Raw genomic sequence first — 23,835 nt, forward strand, 5'->3', positions numbered from 1 at the left:
TGAGTTCGAATATGGAATGAGTAGATCCGTGGACGAATACATAAAATGGCCGGTGGATCCTTAAGGTTGTGGAGTGGAGGGGAGACCAGGGACCATCATGTAGCTTAGGACATCCACAATGTGGATTAACTTTATTAAGATCATCGGAAGACAACGGATGCAATCACTTTCCAGCCGATCCTATTGAAAATATATGGAAAAACCAGATTGTTGTTTATGATGATGAATATGATGAACATTATGAACTAGTGTATTATAGTGCTACCAAAACCATCGTCAACACTCGCAATGACAGCACTTATGTTCTTTTCCCTCGGCTGGCTATGGTAGCTCCTGTAACTGCATTTTCGACTTGTGACTTTAAACACAGAGATTATTTTTGTTTCCAAAAAGAATTAGTAATATGTATGCTACATATTGTATATGCACAGGTAATGTGTTAACAACGACAGTTATTTTTTTCAATTATTTTATTTTTGATTTTTTGAAAATATTTTTATTAGGTTAAGGTAGGAATTTTTAAAGCAACTTTAAAACTGATCAGCAATTAATAAATTACAATTTAAAATTTATATTGTCTTTAATTATAAGGTATTGTATTAGATATAAAAACACTCAGACTTTGTTATCTTAAACGTGGGGCGGTTACTTATATACGTATTATGTTTGAAATAAAAAATGAAAATTAATTAATTTCATTTATTATTAATATGAACACGTGTATGATGGATTACTCATTAACATGGCGTGAAAGACAAGGGTACAAATAAATATCAAAGTGAATACAAGTGTTTCGTTGATTGCAAACACATCAAGACAAGTAAGTTATTGAAGTTAAGTCGTCTTGAAGTAGTTGCTGTGTGCTCGAATATTATTTAGGAGCTCTGAGCATTGGCTGACGCAGATCCAAACCCATTTGTGTTGGCGGACGAGTTGACTACTCGAAACGCAGTGTGAACGCCTTGAGTCTTCACATAAGACGAGGCGCGTCCTGATCCAGATGAGTGGGCGTTGGCGATGGTGTGAGAACCAAAGCCAGGCCCATGTGAAACCGCGTTGGAGCTACTAGAACCTAAACCATTAACGGACGAGACTGCCGAACCATAACCCAAGCCGTTTCCGTTCGCGGAGGACTTAGCGTAGCCCACGCCGTTGACGTTTGCGTTTGAGTTTAGCGAACCGTAACCCAAACCGTTAACATTTGCGGACGATTTAGCTGAACCGGCGCCGCTATTGGCCAATGAATTGGCTGAGCCGTAACCATTATTTGTTGCGGCATTCGCATATCCGGATCCATAAGATCCTTGAGCGCTGGCGTCTGATTTCGCCATGTATCCATGGACATTCGCCGCAGATTGAGCGGAACCTATTCCGTTTGTAGTCGGAAGTAAAGGTGCAACATATCCTTGGCCATCAACAATCGGGTTCACTTGTCCATGTGAGCTGGCAATTGAATTAGCAGAGTTAACTCCGTTAGAGGCAGACGATATTGCGTTTCCGAAACCGTTTGTATTTGCGCTCGATGAAACAGCCCCGTGTCCAGGTGCTTGAGAATTGGCAACTGAATTGGCAAATCCGACTCCGTTAACATTAGCGTTAGCATTAGCTAAACCTTGTCCTACTGAATTGGCACTTGACTGGGTTGATCCGACACCATTGGTATGTGCGGACGACTTAGCAATTCCTGACCCTGATTGACTTTCAGCGTGTACATTGGCGATGTTAGATGGAGTTCCATACAGGGTTCCAAATTGCCATTTAATGCCGTTTTTGTTTGTTTTAGTATAAGTTATGGCAGTTCCGGGAGTGCTGTGTGCGTTCGCGTTAGCAGACGATCCGTATCCTTGTACGTTTGCAGAAGTATCGGCTGAGCTTCCTGCCGTATTTTTAGCTGATGAAGACGCGGAACCGAAACCTCCGTTCACTTGGGTATCGGCCGATGATGTGCCGAGACCACTCTGCGCATTTGAACTAGCTGAATTTAATCCATTTCCTTGGACTTGAGCTGATGTTCCGGTTGAATCGTGACCGTTGTTTGCCATCGACGAGGCGGACCCAAAGCCTGGCCCGTAGGTGTTGGCGTTTGATGATGTAATACCGTAAGTACCGAGGCCCTGTGTATGAGCTGATGACTGGGCGGAGCCAGATCCATGGGAGGAAACTGAGGATGCAGACTGTGCTGACGAAGGCACAACATAGCCGACTCCATTTGGCACTTCAAAGTTTTGGTACGACACTAAAGTAGTCGGTGGTGGAATCGGGAAATATGCTCCGTTTTGAATTACAGCAGCTGCACTGTTACTAGGAATTTCGAAAGCTTCTGCCTGGGCTACAGCATTACCCGGGAAAACTTCTACGAATCCTTGACTCGGAGGAAATTGTGTGCCGACTAATTCCGGTCTATTCATGCTGTTGTCTGGGAAATTACGACCTTCACGATACATTATACCTGCGGAAGAAATTATATTTTTTTTCAGTATATTTCTAGGTAACTTAATAAATTTCACAAACATAAATATTTCAGCCGTTTCGCGTTCACTGGGTATAGGCCTCTCTTAAAAAGTTCCCATACACTGGCAGGGAGCGGCCTTAGGAGACATTATTTTTTAACTTTATTCTGATTTTTTCTTAAGGAATCCATATTATCGATTTTTAGAAGAAATTAATGAAAAAATAAGGAACTGCTAAAAAAACTTACCATTCATCTGAACTGGGGAGGAGCGACACAGGGCCACGAAAGCCAAGGCTGCGATGAACTTTGCCGCCATGATATGTAATGCCTTTACGACAGCGGACGTTGGAAGGAACTGATACGGTGAGAGCATTTCTCCGAGTTTATATACTTAACTCGGTCGACCACAACGGGCCACGTTTGGCCTAAAAGTCGTGAACTTCACCTAGAAATGTTGCGGCCGGTCGTAAATATAGATGATAGGTTACGGTTATTTATGATAGCGAATGGTGTCCTTTTTAATGAAGCGATTTTGATTTGAAACTTCACATTTAGCACCAATACTGAACATATTTCGAGTGCACTGACCTGTTCATCTTTATATTGTAAAAAATATCTCGCGTTGAGATCTCGCCTTTTATGTCCTTGCTACAAATTTTTCTTAGAACTTAGTGACATTACTGAAACTGTTTCCTGCTTGCATCTTAGCGCTGCGTACTTGTAACTGTCGGTGATGTAATTACGATAATCTTATTATGATTATCTGTCTGATGCATGCTCACTTATCTCGGTTTAACCGCTAAAATTGGTATTTTTATTAAACCACCTTAGTGAATGTAGGGTAAATAAAAACAATGAAATAACTGTAGCACTGTTTAATGATGTTTATCAACGTAAGACTCAAGATGGCTTATTTATTTTCGAAATTTAATTTTATTTCATTTATTTATTGATTATTTTCGTAAATGCAAAATACATAGGCAAATAAATTAATATTAATAAGATACATAATAAAACAAGTCAAAACTATAAAACAGTGTAAATATCACAATAGTCTTTTGTACATACAAAAGCTTTGGCTGCATATTTATAAATGTGAATATACGTTCGAATTTAAAATTTAGTTAGTTATGATAATATGATGATTTAGTTAATTATGATAACCTATGAGTTTAAATTCTATTTAATAAAAAAAGTAATGATGTAGTATAACATACAATTTTTTTTCATGTGGTGGAACACTTATTTTTTTTTAACTGAAGCGACAAGGACAGCAGGGTTTAGTCCGATAGTACCCGTAGTACAGCAATATAAGTGTTGATAAAATTTTAAATCTACTTTAAGTGAACCACGTATACACGTATATTTTTACGTTTATTCTGTTTGTTTAGTTATGTATAACAACTTTAAACGGGTGTATGTATAGCTCATTATCTGTTAAATTATGTATGGTATACCCTATACAAATGTGTATATTTTCAGAAATAATTAACCCTGCAGCGAATCGTTTGTTTATTATAAATAATGTATAACGGTTTTATTTAAATATTATAACGTTATCTTAAGATGGTGGCGAAAAGCCACTATTCCGGGAAAACAAATTTAATTATGGTAGTTACAAGAAAAAAGCTTGAGAAAGATTTATCCATATAAAGCAGTGGTTCCCAACGAGAGGGCCTGCGCCCCACAGGGGGCCAATTTGATTATTAGGGGGGCAATACAAAAGACGATTCGACACGAGTTTTACCCTTTCGTTTTAATATATAAATTTAATTTGTTACATAGTGGGGCGTTAGGATAGCAGAAAGGCTAAGGTGGAGCTTTGCACATAAAAGATTTAAAAAAATACTGATCAAAAGCAAAGTGACTATGTTTTAATAAGTGACCAATTTATGCATATCACATATCTTTTAAGCTAATAAAAAAAATTATGTTATAACATAGATATTGACGTATTATTTGGTCTATATTAACGCCGCTGCCATGTTCTCCTAGAGACACACGTTCACAGTATAGCAAGAATTGGAAACATTAAGAAAGTAGTATGAAAGTATAATGGATTTTTTATGTGATAATAGAGCTTGGGAATGAATCTCTAATTTCATGTATTAAGCATATTATTAAAGATAACAAAAAAAAAATCATTTGAATTTGTTGTAGGCTTTTAGATCAAGGTACATTTGGACTCAGGGGTCAATGAGTTAATCAAGGCTCTTTAAGGTGCGTTTTAGGGGAGTTCAATCTCATCCTAGTTTCTACTAAATTGAGCTCTTCTGGCATCCTCATGATGCTTTAAATAATTTATACTGTGGTTAAAAAGTAATGTAAAATTGTCATTTAAAACTCCTAGGCATTAAAAAAGGCAGGTAATATTTTTTGCTAAGTTGGTAGGACTGTCTATAACATTTGCCAAAAGTCCGTTTGTCAAAACTTGGAATATCATCTGGCTCAGCCGTGTCGAGTCTCGATTGGTGCCAAAATCACACAATTTTTTGGAAAAAAGCGCCAAAATTTTGACTGATATCGTTCCGCAACCACCACATTTGCCTGATTTGGCTTCGTGCGACTTGCGACTTTTCAGTAAACTCAATTGACCAACGCGGGGATCCCTATTAGACACGATTGATTAAATAAAAACCGAATCGAAGGCATTTAAGGTTATACGGGAAAAACAAACGAAAAACTCTTTTCCGTTTCGAAACTGGAGAAGCATTGGAAATAGTGCGTTTTTCGGACGGGAATTACTTTGAAGGGGATGAAATTGATTTGAAAGAATAAATAAAAAATTACGGTTAATAAACAAGTTCTCCTTATTTTTTGATCACAGTTTTATGTGGATAATTACACGAAGAAATAAAAAAAAGGTTTATTTTGTTTCATACGGTTGATATTTGCATTGTTCGTGATAAAATTAGTGCTGTTAGCCCTTTACAGCTTAATCTGACATGAGTTCACAGAACAGAAGGGCCCGTGAGGTATAAAGTTGAAGTTTGATGATGTTCTCCTCATGTCAGATAATATTCTTTTATAATGCAAAGCTATCGAAGGTTTTGAAATTTAAAATTCTGTGATGTTGCGTTTTTCATGTTCAAATTTAACTTCCGATTAATACGGAATTTATAAGAACATTAAAGTACATTTTTATTGAAAAATACTTTGATGTAATGTATATAACGCTATATATAGGGATTATTTTAATTTAACGCCTTAATTAGTTCAGTCGAAGATAACTCTAGCGTGTCTCTGAAAAATTGAAAGTCATATATTTTTTTTAACAATAGCAATGATGGATGCTGCAGTTTCATTTGCATAATTATTAAGAATAGCGATGAATACAACGTATACACTCGCAATTTTATAATTTATTAAATTTTTTAACATATTAGTATCTAGTTTCAAAGCAGGATGCAGTTTCTACGTGGGCCGGTTTGGACTACACTAAAATCGTTTTCATAACTGTATATTTTTATGGTCTTAAAATTATTCGGCCACATGATTTGAACCTTTTGTTCAAGTTTTATGTGCAATGCAGTTCGGTATTAAACTGTAAAGTCTAGAAATACAAGGCGCAACATTAAGTTGATGTTGGTTAAAACTCCATAATTAGACACATATTTGAATTATATTATACAGAATGATTGGTTGGAAGAGTAACAGCTTTAAACGGATGAATGTATAAATGTATGGTGTTTCTTAGGCGTTCTTCACCTTAAGTATTTTGAATTTGTAACTTCTAAAAAGCAAACAAATTTTAACAATGAAAAATTATAATATTGTTTATTGAGTTATATATTAATATTTTTGCGCTATGTTGTGGTGCTCGCTTGCGTTATATCCCAGCTGGGTTGAAGTAATATTAAGATTAAATAAGTAACGTGTAGCGTGACATATATAGATATTAAATTTCTTTTTGTTTATTTTCATTCTATCTATAATATTATTACCAAATTTAAAGAATCTAAGCCTGTGGTCTAAATTTCTTATACACACCCATGTGTATATTAAAGGAATTTTATGGTTATATGTGTAATTCCGAGGCTTGTATAGATCTAACTATACATATATACTTGATAATAATATGATTCGTTTAAAAGTAAAAAAAAATATATTAATTCATTTCACACCAGGTGGTTTCATAGCGAGTCTGGAACGAAGAGATAAATAGCATATCTAATATATTATGTCCAATCAAGATTACTTTCTTTTTAATAATCAATTGAAAATGTCGCTTTAACAGGAAGTAATCCGTGACATAGAGTAATACAGAGATAGAGAATCATAGGCTAAGATAAAGATAAGGTTCAGGTTTGAAAACCTCCACCGTTATTATATTACGGGGACCGGAAAGTAATGACGCTTTCTTGAGTTAAATTCACGCGACTACATTTTTAACAAGTTTTTATTTCTAACCAACAATATATTCACCTTCGTTATCAACAACCTTTCGCAATCTAGCATTCAAATTTTAAATACCAGAGCGGTAAAATTGAATCGGTTTTTCTGTAAAATATGTCGACAGAAACGATATTACTTGCCGGTCCCCCTAATAGGTAGCGCAACGAAGTTTTATTCATTAAAATTGAATGATAAAACTTCGTGATCATCTCTATGATATATTTTGTGAATATTTATGAAGTCCTGTTAGTAAGCACAAAGGAGAGTTGTTGCTTAAACTGCTGGTGCGGTCAGATCTGTCAAGATGTTACGCTGTTAGTCGAATATAATACGATTTTTCGGAACTGTGTTGTATTGGAAATCTTCAAAATTATGGTAATGACTTCGGAAAAACTGATATATGATTTTCATTGGTGATACTATTTCTAAAAGTATATTTTATTAATCTCTCTATATTAAGTAATTACTCTGTGTTCTATTGCCGTGGCCAAATTTTTCGCGGGCGTTGTTTAACGATCGTGCTCGTCATGATTGATCTGCGTGGTTTTTGATCCGCGGTCTGATCTCGACCGTACTAGCTTTAAGGTTGTCAAATTCGTGTATAAATATGTACATAAAATATATTTAAAACACTTTTGAAAATAGATTTTTATTAATCGGAAAGGTAATTGGCGTAGTTCGTAAAAGTCATGTTAACATTAAAAAAAAACAGTTCATTGGTTAACAGACTTAATATCATGAATTACTGACTAATGATGCCTAATGTAACTATCAAAGTCTCGTGTTTAATTTATAAACTCAAATCTATTGGAGCACAAGATATATATTAAAATTAAAAATTCTCACTTTAAAGTATGGTTTTGAATTCCCTCCACTTAATAATTAAATTGCCCCCCTGTGGGACGTGGGCTCCATGTTAGGAAACACTAGCTTACATCATCGGGGCGTATCTTGTATGTAACGCAAATAGAAGTGAGCAATCATTACTATATTTGACTTGAGAGGTTGACAATTAAAAACTTAAAAAAAAACTATGCAGAATTACACTGATGTAAATAGGACAAATAACACAGTCAACGCTTTTTGTTTATCATCGCCGTTTCAGCTATAAGACGTCTTTTCCTGGACATTAGTTCCACCTGTAGATTTTCGTTTGGAAACGGCCTGGTCCTGTCTTTCGTAGACCTTAAAAATTTGTTAAAGAAAAAATAATCTCAAAGGAAAATATTAAATACAAACTAAGTTATACTTAAGTTACTCATTTTAAATCGATTATTTATTTATAAAACTTTAATAAATAAAATTTTATTGATAATTACTTTTGACAACCCTAGCAACTTCTCTAGTAAATTTATGACCTTTGTTTATTAAGCGCGCCGGTTAGACGAACTTGATTTATTAGCTCAGAGTTAATTAATATTTTGACTTCTCATGGACGTGAAAGTAGTGATGACTTTGTATTTTTTACGATGAAATAGAGCCTAATTATTTTATTTAACCGTATTCCATATGAATGGCGAATTAATAATATGCGAGCTATATAACCAACTCTTGTTGACTGCTCTTATTAGTTAGTGTAATCTAACTTAACTAGCGAATAAACTTCCAATTAAAATACAAAGTACTAAAGTACAAAAAATCTATTATGCGACTTTAAGAATTGTATGTATATATAGGATTAACTTCAATGAGGATTAGACTAAGCGTACATTCGTAACAGTTTAAACTTTACAGAAAAAAGTTTTTTATTTCTCTCTTCAATAACTCAAAGTTATACTTTTTCGAATAACTTTGTCAAAATCATGTGGGTATTGTATACATAAAATTGTATATATATTATAAACATAAGGTAGAAATTTTAATCTAGGCCCGAGAGCCGCATGTTGCTTACCTCTGCTTCATCATGCAATTATTATTCTAAGTTAAAAATTTCGAAAAAGTAATTTATGTAGCAAAAAGTATTTGACAGCGGTGGGATTCGAACCCACGCCCTTTCGGACTGGTGCCTAAAACCAGCGCCTTAGACCACTCGGCCACGCTGCCTTGCGTAACATATTTTGAAATAATGTATTATAAAGCAAAGATATTAAAAGATAATTTATATATGATATTACAAATTTTATACATAGTTATTATCATGAATAATATTTAATGCACCTAAGATTAATAAATTAAGTCTCAATTTTTAAAGTCTCATACTTTTTATATTATCATACTATATTATAAATAGCGAAATAATGAAAAACGATAATTATCCTCTTGTGGTAAAAGTTGAGTAATACCATTATTTTATTACGAAGTTTGAAATTTTACAGAAAGCGCCACCTAGTTGTTGCGTTATTATATCACATAGTTACGTGTTATAATGTATAGATGGCGTTAATATAAATGTTTCTGCATAACCTTTAACGTGTCGGCCGAAATTAAATAGTGTTTATGTATATAGAGAAATGTAATCCTACATTTTGATTTTCCTTATATAACGTCATCAGTTTCAAAGAAACATGACGCATGAGATATTTTTTAAGGAAATAATATTAGAAGGCCGCCAAGCTTTTAGGTTATTTTTTATGTTCATAAACTAACTGCGGCATTTAATAAGGCAGAGTCAAACCCAATATTTGACTAAGAAACAAACTAGTGGGTAAATCTAAATGATGTGAACACATCTCGCTTGAAAAAAATTAAGAATTACAGAATTTGATCACTTTCTTACAACAATAAAATATTTTATTTTATAATAGTGTTTTTTTATGTCCAAAGGAATCAAAAAGTTCTCCAGTACGCGGAACCACGAGTCAGAAGACACGTCTTAGATACGACTCCCATTAGACGATATAGTTGAGGTCCCGGGAAGTCGTTGGATCCGGGCAGCTCCAGACCGATCATCGGATCCTTGGAGCCTCCTCTTATCGCTGTATAAGCGTATATGATGATGGTGATAAAGGTTAGTGTTAAGTTTAATAATGGTAATGGTTTGATAAGAAATTAGAGTATGAAATATGAAATAATAAACGTTCTTATTTTTTACATCTACAAGAAAACGGCTCAGGTATTTTCTTAGTTTTCAATGTTATATGGAAAGACATATGGTAGTCTGGCGAGTGTTGTCTATATTCGGTAAAAACGTAAGTGGAGCTTAAATGACATATTTTGAGGAGTTATTAGTTTGAATAGTTTTGGTAGTCAGGAAGTTGCTTGAACGGGTCCAGCAATCTCGACCTGTGACACCCCGCACAAGATACCGCATAATATACAACAGAACCAAACGCTAATCACCACACCATAACACCCATTTTTAGAGGGCAACCACCCGTTCTCTATTCGTGAACAGCGTGGGTGAACCGAGATTGGATCCGGATCCCTTCTTGGCTTGCCTGTGCTCCACGGCCGTCCCTAGCCGCTTACATACAACATCAACACTACACAGCCCTATTCGGGTAGAGCGTTTTACTACGTTGCGAACGACTTCATGCAACTGGAACGCGCCCGTCCAACTCTGTTTATTTTTAAATTCACAGACCCTTCCGCTACGTGAATTCTGGTTCGATGAAGCTGTAAAAGCACCCAGGCTAACAGTATCAACATCAACCGAGAATTAATAAGAAGTAAGTCGAACGGACACCCTCGGACATCGTCAGCCTGAGTTGTCATTTGCTACGCGTTAAGCATTCCAGTTCCAGGATGGCTGAGAAGACCAAACAGCCTGAAATGCTGCAGGTCGAATTATTGTGAGGATTTTTGCAGCTAACTGTACTACCATTTAGGAAAGTGTCGATAGAAATTAATGATTCTTAAGCAATATTTAACTATATTAGGAAAAGTAAATAAAACTACAGATTGTTCATAATGACCTTGTATATTTACCTAAGTGTATAGGAGCATTATTTACAAGGTGGACACCGATATTTTTTATGTCTACCCTACGCTAGACGTTCCAAAGTATAAACACTAACAGACACTTACAAGAGAACGAAAACTTTGACGTGTGCAAAATACATTGAAAGGCTTATTTCATCAGTAAACAGCAGCGTAAGTAAGGAACTTGCAGTGTAGGTAAGTGTCTTAGGATTTTTCGTACAGGATATTACGAATATGATATTTGATAATATTTAAACTGAGTTTTTTTATGATCAGACTTCATGAGTGCTCAAATATATTACGTAAAAATATATCATATAACAGAGGAAAATAAAAAAGTATTATTTGATGTAAAAACTTATGTGAGAAAATAATAAATTCATTTTATAAACCAAGTCTATATAAATGTGTCTATGTTAGTGAATGAAGTCCATTATAAAATTCAGTGTACTGTGGAAATAGTGTGATAAAAAGGCATTTAAATATTTATAGAAAAAAATACGTATAAATAAGAATGTAAAAGAAGATTCAAAAGTAGCAGTCATTTTTGTTTTGTGCCCTCCATAGGAATAGTGTAAAGAGTCATGCTATGTACGTCAACGATGAAATAAGCCTCGTTATAAACTTTACATTTACAAAAGTTATAAAGTACAGTCGCTGACACAAGTTCGATGGAACAAAATGTAAGCAACTGTGTAGATTACGGACATGCTTTCGTTTTCACAATAAAATATTACTTAGACCATTTAGAAAACACAAAATGCCTTCTTACGTATGTTTATCATAAGTTATGCTAGTCAATTTACTTATACATATATCAATGCTAGAAAAAATTAAAAACAAATGAAAATTATTTGTGACCACGCTGAGGTTTTTGACGTGTTCTTGTAATTTGGTATAGCCTCGGAGAAATGAACACAGAGTAAAATATTGAAAAATTAAATTGTCATATTTAAATAAACTGTGAATAATTTTATATTTAATTTCATGCGATTTCATTAAATCAATTGAGTTATTTTATTATTATCTATGCTCCAGTATTGATTTTAAAATAAAATATTGATTTTTATTCGCAAAACTTATTTTTATCAACATAGCACGAAGCTATGAAAGCTTTGTTACGGTTTTAGTAAACTTAAATATATACGTAATTCTACGCGGAGTAAGTTACCGTTATTTATTTTTGGTTACAAAATATTACTATTTAACTTACTCAGTTTTAGTGCTAAAAGAATTTACATTTACAATGTACAGTACTTACCCTAATGAGCGTTCAAATGGGTTTGTTATGGCGCAATAACTTACTATCGATTTATGGTTTTGCATTTGACTGTACTTTTTTTACGTAAGTTTGTTTCTCTAGTAAGGAACATTGCCACAACAATCTGTAGATCCGTTGGGAATGTTTTATTATTTAATGATTTTTAAAAGCGCATTGATACACAAAAGTACATTGATTTCCTATGATTTTATATAAATTTCTCGCGCTTAGGTATATACATCCAACTCTATTGTTACACGGTAGGTACATGCTTTAAAAAACGAGAAAATTGAAACATATTTCTAGAAAATCAAAACAAATATTTTTATAAAACGAAGCCCAATTTTACTATATTATTATTAAACGCTTATTATGGAATGGCCTAAAATTGGTAGTTATACCATAATCATATATCTCCAATAGTATTTTGTTGTAGTAAAAATTTTTGTAAACTTCGTCAAAATTATAATTAAATGAAAGAAAATCAGGTATTCGTGCTTAAAAAAATCAGAGCGAGTGTCTTAATTCTTATTGCCAAACCGCGTTATTTCAAAATCGTGTAAAAAACGAGTTGGGTGTAGATACACTAAATACAAATCATATGTTATAGTCTAAAAACTCTATATTTAAACCTATGATTCCACGTTTGATAGTCGATTCAATCCATTTCCAATATTTATACATACATTAATAGTTAACCTTGCTTAGAATAAATAGCTAACGACACACGTTAATGATTGTGTTATAGATGATAAAAATATATTTCATTTCCAACCGTTTACTATTGAAAAATTAAAAAATAAATCGTCGAACCATATAAAACAGCATTAAATAAGATTAAACACTGAAAATGGCACAAAGTACTACGAAATTAATAAAAAGGTATAATATAAATTAATCATATTCATATTTGTCGCACAACCTAAAAGAGAACAATCAAAAATTGAATTAAATGACGAGAATGATTTTAACTTAATAATAGAATTAAACTAAATTAAAAATTAATTCAAAATTGTCTTAAAATTTTATAAAGTTAATAATTATAAAAAATATTTTTAAACCCCTTTTAATAAGAATAAAAACCGTTAAAAGACGAACACAATAGAATAAATCCCGAAAGTGTAAAAGAAATAGAAATGAAAAAGATACATAGAACAGAACAAATTCGAGATATAGAAGTCTATAACAATAATGTTTATGTTATAATTAGCTGCCATAATCTATATAGATATGATGCCGCCATGTTGGGACTCAGGGTGACTAAGATGTAGCAGTAACAATGCTAGTTGCCTAAAAACCCTAAAAGTTAGATCAAATGTTCTTTAGTAATTGGTTCTCTTCAAGCAATCTCCATAGTATATTAGGAGAACCAAAATTAGGCTCCAGTGTCATTTAAACAAAATAAACAACGACTATTGCTTAAAGCACCTTAAATAAGTGGGTATTTGTCTTTGATTTATTATCTATTGCAATAATTGATTAAAACAGGTGATTTCAATACACAATCGATATATATAGATTATTTATAGAAACAGATATGGACGCACCACAGACTAAACAGAGATTTACGTCTATGGTAAGAATAGACTACTGCGTTAGCAATGTACAGTTAATGAAAGCGGATGGCACATTTATTTTTACAGAAAAGTACAAGATCTATTTAGATTCTATTACAAAATGACACTTCCACAATATTTTAGCAAATACGTAAATATTGAGACATAATAAGATTTCGTTTTATTCCTCGTTTCGATGATATGGCGAGATGGCAGGCTATGAGAGATAAAACTCTTGGTCTCATTTGATAATAAGATTCAATTTCTTTTCCATCATTGAATGAAAACATCGTCATTACAAACATAATAATGTACTCGACTTGTACATCGGGTCGTACAATCCGTACATAATAAGTTGTGAAAAATAAATTATAATTTATTATTGATTCGTTTAATATTTAACGTGAGACGATCACAGAACAATTCGCCGCGGTGACAGAAAGAATTCAAATGGCGCGAAACTGTCAAAAATTAAAAATTTTAATCTGTATTCGAAATAAGATTTAAAGTGTGGCTAGTAAACATGCGGCGTGGCTTGTTCCGTGTCGTCTCACGCGTAGAACTCGCGGTTGTTGTGGCCCTTCCCGTAGGAGGCCGCGGCCGGGCTTCGTTTGGGCTCGTCGAGGGCGTAGGAGCCCTCGTCCTTCTTGCGCATGCGGTACACTATGAACATCACCACCAGGATCGCACAAAGGAGCCCCACCACCGCTCCGCCGATGACAGCTGGAATCAAACCAAATTAAAATTAACTATGTGTAATATACCATGACTATTGTTTTAGAAGCCACTAAAGCTTATACATAACCAATATATCAACCAATATAGGAATTATCAGGAATAATTTTCAGATAATAAATTTATATGAAAACTGACTTTGAGTACATTATGTAATTTATTTATTTTTTCATAGAGTTGCCCCTTTTTTGGTCTCATCTTTTTCCTTCTTAATGTCATTTATTCATTTATCTTTAATTTTTATATAAATTACTTCATTCCTTTCAATTTTTTCTCATCCTTGCATTCATCACCTTAATTTCGTCTTTCCACCAGAATACTAAAGGCTTAAATTAATTTTGTTTCCTTTTTTTCTTTGTTTGTTTGCTTTTTTATTAAATTTACGTACCTTCTTAATTACATTTTTTACTTTCCTATATTCACATTACATTTATCTCTCCTTTAATGTCAGGTTTTTGACATGTTAAATCTACAATATATTGGTCTATGAGTGACGTTCAGAAACAATCACACGATCTAAAAGCTAGGGAGTTGCCCAATCAGGTAAAATATAATTTTGCAGACCCAGGCCAAGGTACTCGAGGGAATCCATGAATTTAGTACAACTTAGTTTAGGTTAACGATTGCTCACTAAGCGGCCTTGAGTTTAATGTTCGATATTTTTCTGAAATAGATCTACCCAATCTAATTAGGTTTTTCTCTGACTGAATCGATAAGTGATAAAAATTGTTGAGAATTATGCATACTAGATGGCGCTCACTGCTTTTAGTAGTAAGATTTTTACATCTCTATCAGGTTTTGGACAGAGCTCTACAAGATTTTGAATTTACTACATTACTTCTAGTTTTATTTTGTATATATTTTATTATTATCTTCATATTTTGTCTACAATTTTTGTTTAACTTTTTCATTTACTCGTTATTTTACCTATGTTATCTGGCCTGTTTCATTTTTCGGTACTGTTTCTTTTGATCGCGTCCTTAACTATTGCACTAAAGTATTTGAAAAACACAGGACTATCTTTTAATCAATTTTAGGTAACTGGTAAAAACTAATATTTTAACCGGTAACATTAATACATACCAGCAAGGATGCCCGGCTGCGCGAAGAAGCTGGTGGCGCGATCTTCTGGCTTCGCATTCATGATGAACACTCCTGTATCGGACGGTCGGGTTTCTACGTCGACGTGCGTTCCCGACTGATCCGAGTCCTGAAAACGGATGTCCATGACAAGGCTTCATCAGCAGTTAGTTCTATGATTATACAAGTATACAAGGAGACACGGTGAGAAACTTAAAATACGAGATACTGCAACTTATCGTATATAGTAAGATTTATGAAAAGCGAAGAATTGACGGAAGACTTTTTCCTGGCTGAAAAATTTACGCCAGTGGTTTGGAACGAGCTCCGTTTGATCTTCAGAGCCGCGAAGTCAAAGTTTAAGATTACCATAATGGCCGCAGACTTTCTTAAGAAGATGGCACTTTAAGAAGAAGAAGGTGTACACTGACGAATGTGTACTAACAGTAGTGACTGACCCTTGTTAGCAAACACATAGTTCCAAGAAGTCTGACTTCTTTTTGATTATGCTCGGAATTTCTCTAAAAGATAGAACGAAATGAGAAGATCCGTAGATAGTAGTTTTAACGTATTTCCGTTTTCTATTTTCAACTGATTTGTCGTATCTGTCGTATCTTTCTTCCTGGATCTAGTGCTGTTTTGTGTCTCCCGTCAATTTCTCCTTTAGATACTTTTGTTAAGTGCCTTATCGAACATACTATTGGCTCTTACACGCCTAGCCCAGTAGATTGTCAAGTGTCAGTGGGCAGACTACATTACTAAACAAGTGGTGTAGTTGGAAGATGCTGGATGCAGATCCCTTCCAATCGGATTGGAATTTGAATCTATGGGGTAGATCTCTGTCAGTGGACGTTCTATGGCTGAAATGATGATGATAGGCCGTTACTCATTATCCATCATTATTTTCTGTCAAGTTCGACGACAAATGATTGTTTAATCATGTAGAAGAGCTTTTGTTTTTGGTTACTTTTCCTTCTCATATTAATCAACATATCTCCTATTTGTTACAGGGAACCACACACACGTACACACACACACACACACTTATTTATATATATACATATATATTAGGGGGTGATTATCAGATATTGCAAGCCGTGCCAACAAGCGCTGGTGGATTTTCTTAAAGTGCAATGAAATGATTGTAGACCGCTTCCAACTGGTCTTATTGGAAATCTATGGGAGAGACCCATGTCAGTGGACGTCCAATGGATGAAATGATGATGTTGATACTGACGAGATCCGGGTTCAAGTCGTCTCCAGATATGCTGATGTCCGTGAGGTCTGGGCGCGAGGGTTGCTCCTCCCCCGCGCCGTGTGTCTCTCCTGTCGCCTCACCCGCTTCCTGACCCTTTAGGATGCGTGCTGAAATTTCACAAACAGAATCGTTATATTTTAAATTTCAAACAATCGAAGATTAATCGTCAACTAATACATGGAAACAAAGATATACATTATTTACAATCATAGTATTTACGATTTAAGTTAAATTATTTTAGTAATAATGTTTAGGTTATTAATAGATAATGAAGTAATGTAAGGCTTCAAATTTGTTCACAGATTTACATTTTAATAATTGTTAGATTCAAACAATGTAGTCACACGTATAACAGTAACTTTTTGTCGAGTGTTCGTGTAAAGATGTTGATTGTTAGAATCGTACATAGCAAAGTGTGAGAATAAATATCATTTAACAACGTAGGGATTTGGAAAATTTCCTATACATTATGACGACGAAGACTTGAAATTGAAAGAATAATTTAGGAGGAAATATACAATTCTAGCTGTGGTAAAAAGGATTGTCGGATCGGGAGTATATTACGAATGATTTTACAAAATAAATTTAACTAAACTAAAGTATACACTGATGTTACAATAACTATGAAAGCAAATGGTAATGGAGCAATAATCGGAGCTTGGCCTAGTCTCATGCGAGATTGTCTATAATGATTGGTAACCCCATGAGATAGCTGTTAAGGAGTTGTGATGTTTACATGCAGTAAAAGAAATCCATGAAGTATAACATACTTGTTTTAACAATAACTTACCGAGTTCCTTCGCCGGGTTCAATACATACGAATACAGTTCAACAGATAAGCAGAATTAGGTTCAAAATATAATTATTTTTTTAATTTTATTACCACAACCACTTCATTAAACGTCCATAAGGAAACTGAGGTGTTGATTAAAACAACACAATTAACTGGCAATGTTGATTCATGGTGAATAAATATTAAGGTTAATTTAATACTACATCAAGCCATTGTTCATATTTTGACGTGCGGCAACACCACGTCGGAATTTTAACTGATATCAAATATTCTTATGTCAATTTTCTCAGATGTTTAAAAACTTTTGGCATTAGAAATTGAAACGAATAAAAGAATTCTTCAGTATTAAAAATATTTTTTAGTATTAATGGAGGTTTGTTTATTTATTTTTACTATAGATTGTATTTGGAATTGTTAAAATTTTATAAAAAGCGAAATTATGTTTGATTTAATTTGGCTGATGCGATAAATTTATTTGTAAACGGGCGTAATAACTAACTATAACTGATAATAAATAAGGGAACATGAACTCAAATGAGTGGAGTTAAATCAATGATTAAAATGTATCGCTATATTTTGGAAACTTATACACACAAGCAAAGCTTTTGCAATTTTACAAGTATTATTTCTGTTGTATGGTAACTCACGAGTTCATGTTCTAAAATAAAAATAAAAATGGTCTAACGCAACAAAACCAGCATGCTCTGGCCTCTACTCACGACTGACTAAATCGGGCTGCTGGACTTTTGGTAGGATTGGATTTTCGGTGTCCGGTACGAGCGTGTTGTACGGCACGTCCGGATAGTCAGGTTCCGGAGCTGGCGTGGTGGGGACTTCAGTGGTGCGTGGGTAGTAGTCTTCGTCATCCTCGGGCGCGCCGGGAGCGTCACCTGATCCGCGGCCGTCCTCGTCGTCTGGGCCGGGGCCCGGACCCCAGCCGGATCCGGAACTCTCGTCGATGCCTAGGCCCGAGCCATCGTCGTCGATGAGCACATCACGGTCGGAGGAGAGCGGCCCGTCGTGCTGGATGTGCACCGCGATGTCCGTCGGTTGAGCGCTGCCCCCTGCCTCCTGCAATCGCATACAAGAGATTTTTCAGCAAAACTTTATTTCTTTTATTTTAAACTAAAGTAAAACTAAGAATATTAATAATGTAGACATTCATTGTTTTTAATATCTTGAAAAGGGTAACATTTGGCAAAATATGTATGTATTGACCACCACCATACGATTTTGAAAATTTCTGGAAAATTTTGGCTAAATGGTGGGGCCGGGATGTTGGGAGTTCATTACGTTTGGCTCTGTATAGACTCCATATTTAACGAAGCCTCACACAAAGCAAAATACTCTTAAGTAGTATAATCGGGGCGGATAAATAAATGAATGTTCTGTAATTCCGCGATCGAAAAATTCGTTTTGCCATAAATTCAATGTTTTTCGACAAGTTAAGTCGTTAAAACCATATGTTTAAGATATATATGCCTGAGGAAAACAAGGAAAACAAAGTTCTTGTCAATAGCTATATTTCAGACTAAATCTAATAACATATTGAATTCACACAAACAGTCGATGTATAAAAATGCAATGGTTCGATAAAAGCACGTTGCAATACGAGAGTCTCGGTCAAGAATTCACACTGCAGTAAAAATTAAAAAGATATGAAATTTTTTTAATTATACTTATAATGGTACGTAATTAAACGTAGTGAAAATTTTCAACGCAATTATCCTCAACGCGACCTATTTCCAGAAACTTCACACTGACGTCATTTATGCATCGCTTCCGAATCACGCGAGTTTCAGCAGCTTATGTGTTTTGCGTTTATTAACGAGTTAGTGGTACCATAGTGTATTGCATAATGGATAATGGGCGGCATGCACAATAAATCAGATCCGAAGATTAAGATTCCGTCCACGTCATCATGAATGGAAGCATGGTTTGAATGGAAGATAGAAAAAAAAGGTCACTCACCTCTACGTCTCTCAATGCAAGGTTACTCCTAGGTCGACAGGTTGTTTATTAGGCCCGATTGTAATGGAGCTCGCTATTTTGGAATTTTCGCGAATGTGGCACTGTTCCTTCGTTAGCGTAGGTTGTGTAGTGCTTGTAGGGGCGATCGATAGGCTTTTAGAGGGGTGGGTACGACGTGTGGGGGAGGAGTTCATACGGGAGCTTTTCGTGTTCCCGACAACCGCCAACAGATGCCGGGATGAAAATCGCAGGAGGCTTTCGCGGGAAATGTTTCACGTTTTCTACAGCAGATAGCGCTGAATTAAAGCTTTAACCACAAATATTTTTAATGTTGGCATATCCATTTGATTTTCTGTATATTGCAAATTAATAACTTTGTTTGAAAAACCGAATACCTTCGAAGCTCGAATCATTGTGGGCGATTGGAAATAAATGTAAAAGCTATAAAGGCATTGATTGTATTTGTAGCTCTTTTTAATAACAATTAATGTTACATTTTAGGGACTCTTTACTTCACGAAGCGTATAAAACGTGGAATTCATTCAGGTGATTTGAATACTTTTTAAACTATTAATATATATTTTTTTTATATTCTGTGTCGATTGAACGTGATTCATTTTTTTTTAACTTTTAAGGTTTTAAATAAATTATACACATATACACATAATGTAACAATACAAAATTTATAAAACTTAAAAAAGAAATGGCAATTTTTTAACAATAGTTGTTTTTTTCTTATAAACGCGATTTTTCATTAAAAAAATTAATACTCTGTTATCTGTGATAACATTGATTTTTGGTTAGGGTGTACCATAATTGATTAAGTAAAGTGATTGTGATTCATCCTTGTAAAGCATTTACAAGTATTTTCAATCATGCTGTATATGTAAACGAATTTCTAAGTGGATCTAAATAATATTTTAGAGCATTCTATTTTAAAATAATAATTATTTACGTTAATACTACAGTTTCATTACGATGGCACTTTATTATTCATTTTATAATACTTTATATCAGATCGATGTGACGTTACATTTATTCACAAACATTTAATTTGAATATAAGTTCCGTTATGTAGCTAAGGAATTTTATATTGTCTCGGATATTATTAAAAAGCAAAAAAATTTTGTTTAGATAAAGTTCCTGTTTTCTAAAAACAAAAAAATTAGAATTGTAATTATTACCATATAGAAACGCTTTCAATAGGAGAAAATACGTAACATAAATTACGGAGTTAATTAGGATGAATTGTTTTATAATTTTTTATTAAAAATTGTGTGAACATGTATATAGATTATAGATGAAGTTGGATTTAAGCTGCTTTGCTTGCTAAACTTATTGGCAAGGTCTATGTCCAGCAGATATTTACGCTATGGCCTTTTTAACTTATGATACTTATATATTGACATGTACCATATAATTAGTTATCTATATTTATATTTTAAAGGCTTAAGTTATGGTATACTTAAATAATAAAAGTGTAGCGGAATAGTTTATTATTGCAATATACATACAAAAGTGTACTAATACATTGGGAGTGGCGACGTAATGTACACTTCGTAGTGGCGGAGGTCAATTCAGCCCCGCGCAAGCTGGCGGGGTCAGCCGCCATTATCCGGTTGCAATAAATAATATTTCTCATTACAGGGAGCGGGCGGTCGCGATAGCAATCTTCGTGTAATCAGTATTGGAAACAGGTGTAATGGCTAAGCGGAATTGAGTTTTTGTATTGTTATAACGTGCTTATGGCGCTTATTGTTATATAAAAAAATGTTAATACGCAATGAATACGTAAAACAAACTCATTTCAGTTTTATATGAATCTGTTTCACAGCAAAACACTACATCTTTGATTTGACATTTGATGTATTATAAAGGAGCAGGATGTGTTGAAGTTTATAACTCTCACATTATCAACATTCGTTGCCGTCTAACCAAAATATGCTTCGAGATGCCCTCGTTCACTTCGCGTGTTTTACACTTTGTGAGTATAATTTAATAAAATTGATTATTCAATTTATAATATGCCAAAAAAGTATTCTGGCTAAGGTATACAAGACAGAAGGTATACAAGTCTTTGATCAATGTGTGTTGCTAGTGATGACATACGTATCCGAAACGTGGTCGCTTACTATGCACCTCATAAGAAGGCTCAAGGTGACTTAAAGAGCAATGGAGAGGACCATGTCGGAGTTTCGGCGCGAGAACTAATTAGAAATCTAACGTGACTCCTTGTTTATAAGAATTAAAAACACTGATGATGTTTTCAGTTCTCATCACCAGAATATACGTTTAATGCATTCTAGAAGGTCACTAAGCAAGTACTCGTTGACTCGAAAATAGGTTAAAATAGGAGAGATCATTAAACGGACCAAGTAGGCAAAAAAAAACAAAGTGTATAAGACTAGCCTAGAAAAATACTTATATCTGTGATAAATATAAAGAAAATAGGAAAGTAAAAATTTAATTTTCAAGGAATGTAAATGTAAGAATAAAGCATAATAAATAAATAAATAAAAATAAGGCAAAACATAACAAAATAAAAACCTGTAGTATTCTGGCGGGAAAACGACGAAAGTGAGGTGATGAATGAATGGATTAGGAAAAATATGAGAATTTGTGAAGAATAATAGAAGAATAATTAAATGACATTGAGAAGGAAAAAGGATGAAAAAGCAAATAATAAAATCTTTAAAAAAAATTTAAAAATAGCCCCTGTGTACTCAAGACAGGAGAAGTAGAAGATGTCCACAAAAACAGAAGCCAAAAAGAAATACACACCACCGAAGATCGACACGCGTTTTCCCAAAAAGGGTCGTTCCTAAGTGGGAAACGTCGCTAGGAGAATCTTATTGAAATTTCATTTACTTGTTGCTTGATAGGTTCATTTATGTTAAATATGATAATTAAAAATATGTAAGCTTAATTTTATATATGTAGGCAATTAACGAAATAAGCCAAATTTTAAATAACTAATGCATGTATATATGAGGTCAAATGACACTATACACGCGTAAAAATATATTATTCCATGTATAGAGTTAATTTTATGGTTTGAATTCGTTTCTCGGTTCGATTCCGGCGTCAAATAGAATGCTCGATTACACTGCACTAACGATTTACATACAGGTCAATTGTGAATTCATCTGTTTTCTGATCTTCACGCGACATTACACTGTTGGCGTCATTTTGACCCAAATTCGGTTTAATGTATTCTGTTTGTATTTCATCGCGGACGTAAATGCTTTTCATACGAATCGGGTAGCTAAAGAAATGATGAAAGTTTCCAATTGTGTCAACGGAAAATGATGTATTGATAGATAAATATACGTATTGAATCTTGGAAATTTAACTGGTAATTTAACTTATGTTGGTACAATAACTGTGAAATAAGTTCAAGATAATAATAATACGATCGAAAAGAAAAATTGTGAAGTTGTCAATGAAACTCAAAAAATTCTTTTCAAATATTTTATAGTATATTTCGCTTAACAGTATATTCGCATTTTATTTAAAGTGTGATAATTAAAATACAAAAAGTATTGATTATAATAATAAAAATAAAGTGAATTATTCACATTTTTATTATTTATTTGCCCAAAAACTTTAAAGTTTACTATAAAATCAGATTTAGAAATCTACATACGAATCAAAAATATAAGAGATATTCGCAGCATAACCAAGATCAACGACGTAGGTCAAGGAGTCGTTTGTATGAAGTGGCAGTGGATAAAGCATCACTCAAGCAGCCGATGGCCGTTGGAGCTAAAAAATTCTTGAATAGCGACCACGAGGCACACGCGGCGTGGGAAGGCCCCCTTTACCTAGATGAATCTACGACATATAGTTAAGTGGGAGGGGGAAAGACCGGTGATGATGGCGATTTTAGGGGTGGCCTAAGTTTTGCAGTGGGCTTTTATCGCCTGAAAAGAAGAACAATATGCAGGATGTTCAATCTATGTGAAAAAATATACAGTCTACAGTTCTACGTGACCTCATAACGCAGAAAATACAATAAATATTCTTATTATATTTCAGTTAAAAATCTCTCACGTAACAGTTTTCATTAAACACATCGGTTGTTTAAAAGTAAAATACGAATTTACACACCAGCCTCGCCTACGGAGGCGGTATAAAAACTTAAACAAAGCACTTTGTGAGACCTTAAAATATGCGATGAATTTTGAAGTGGGCGCAAAAGGCAACTGTTTAAAATGTAAAACGTTTAATGGAAATTCGGCCCGTAAGGATATATTAAGGGGACGACGTGCATCGGGCAAGCGGGTGTGACGCCCAAGAGCTCCCGTGGCCTAGTTGCTGTGAACCAGTTAACTTCACGTACTCACTAGTTCAAGCCTCTGTGAACCAGTTAACTTCACGTACACGTGTGTTTGTTCATTTGTCTTCTTTTTATCGACTATGGGAAAAACATTATACCTCTGTTCTCGCCTGATATTATTGACGAGGTCTACG

The 23,835-nt window shown here is 34.2% G+C and overlaps 2 protein-coding genes and 1 non-coding gene across 4 annotated transcripts in view; all 3 read right to left on the reverse strand.

Moving 5' to 3' along the window:
* Nucleotides 1-756: 756 nt before the first annotated feature.
* LOC137926922 (uncharacterized) lies at nt 757-2,796 on the reverse strand. Its single transcript, XM_068770663.1, has 2 exons — nt 2,699-2,796; nt 757-2,449 (listed from the first exon to the last, which is right to left on the reverse strand). Exons 1-2 carry the CDS (start codon nt 2,766-2,768, stop codon nt 876-878), a joined length of 1,644 nt encoding a protein of 547 aa, XP_068626764.1. The 5' UTR covers nt 2,769-2,796; the 3' UTR covers nt 757-875.
* Nucleotides 2,797-8,810: 6,014 nt separating this feature from the next.
* On the reverse strand, nt 8,811-8,890 carry TRNAL-UAG (transfer RNA leucine (anticodon UAG)). The gene has a single exon. It is a non-coding gene; the product is annotated as a tRNA-Leu (tRNA).
* Nucleotides 8,891-10,695: 1,805 nt separating this feature from the next.
* Nucleotides 10,696-23,835, reverse strand: part of Sdc (Syndecan) — a 419,218-nt gene continuing 406,078 nt past the window's right edge. The window contains exons 2-5 of one of the 2 annotated variants that reach the window (XM_068770615.1): nt 18,111-18,462; nt 16,578-16,705; nt 15,344-15,470; nt 10,696-14,248 (exon numbers count right to left, since the gene is read on the reverse strand). In XM_068770615.1, the coding sequence (XP_068626716.1) occupies nt 14,076-14,248; nt 15,344-15,470; nt 16,578-16,705; nt 18,111-18,462 (780 nt within the window). In that variant the 3' untranslated portion in view covers nt 10,696-14,075. Of the gene's footprint in view, nt 14,249-15,343; nt 15,471-16,577; nt 16,706-17,388; nt 17,587-18,110; nt 18,463-23,835 lie in introns of those variants that run through there. The other variant, XM_068770616.1, reaches the window with a different exon arrangement.

This window comes from Battus philenor, unplaced genomic scaffold, assembly GCF_028537555.1.
Source record: "Battus philenor isolate CCGP_79_NKW_IND1 unplaced genomic scaffold, ilBatPhil1.0.hap1 SCAF_3, whole genome shotgun sequence".
Lineage (NCBI taxonomy): Eukaryota > Metazoa > Arthropoda > Insecta > Lepidoptera > Papilionidae > Battus > Battus philenor.

What these genes read in the sequence shown, in the direction of transcription:
- LOC137926922 (XM_068770663.1), bottom strand. Translation starts at nt 2,768, where the DNA reads ATGGCGGCAAAGTTCATCGCAGCCTTGGCTTTCGTGGCCCTGTGTCGC. An exon ending in CTCCCCAGTTCAGATGAATG is followed by an intron (nt 2,450 to 2,698) that starts GTAAGTTTTTTT and finishes TTTCTTCCGCAG; the next exon opens with GTATAATGTATCGTGAAGGT.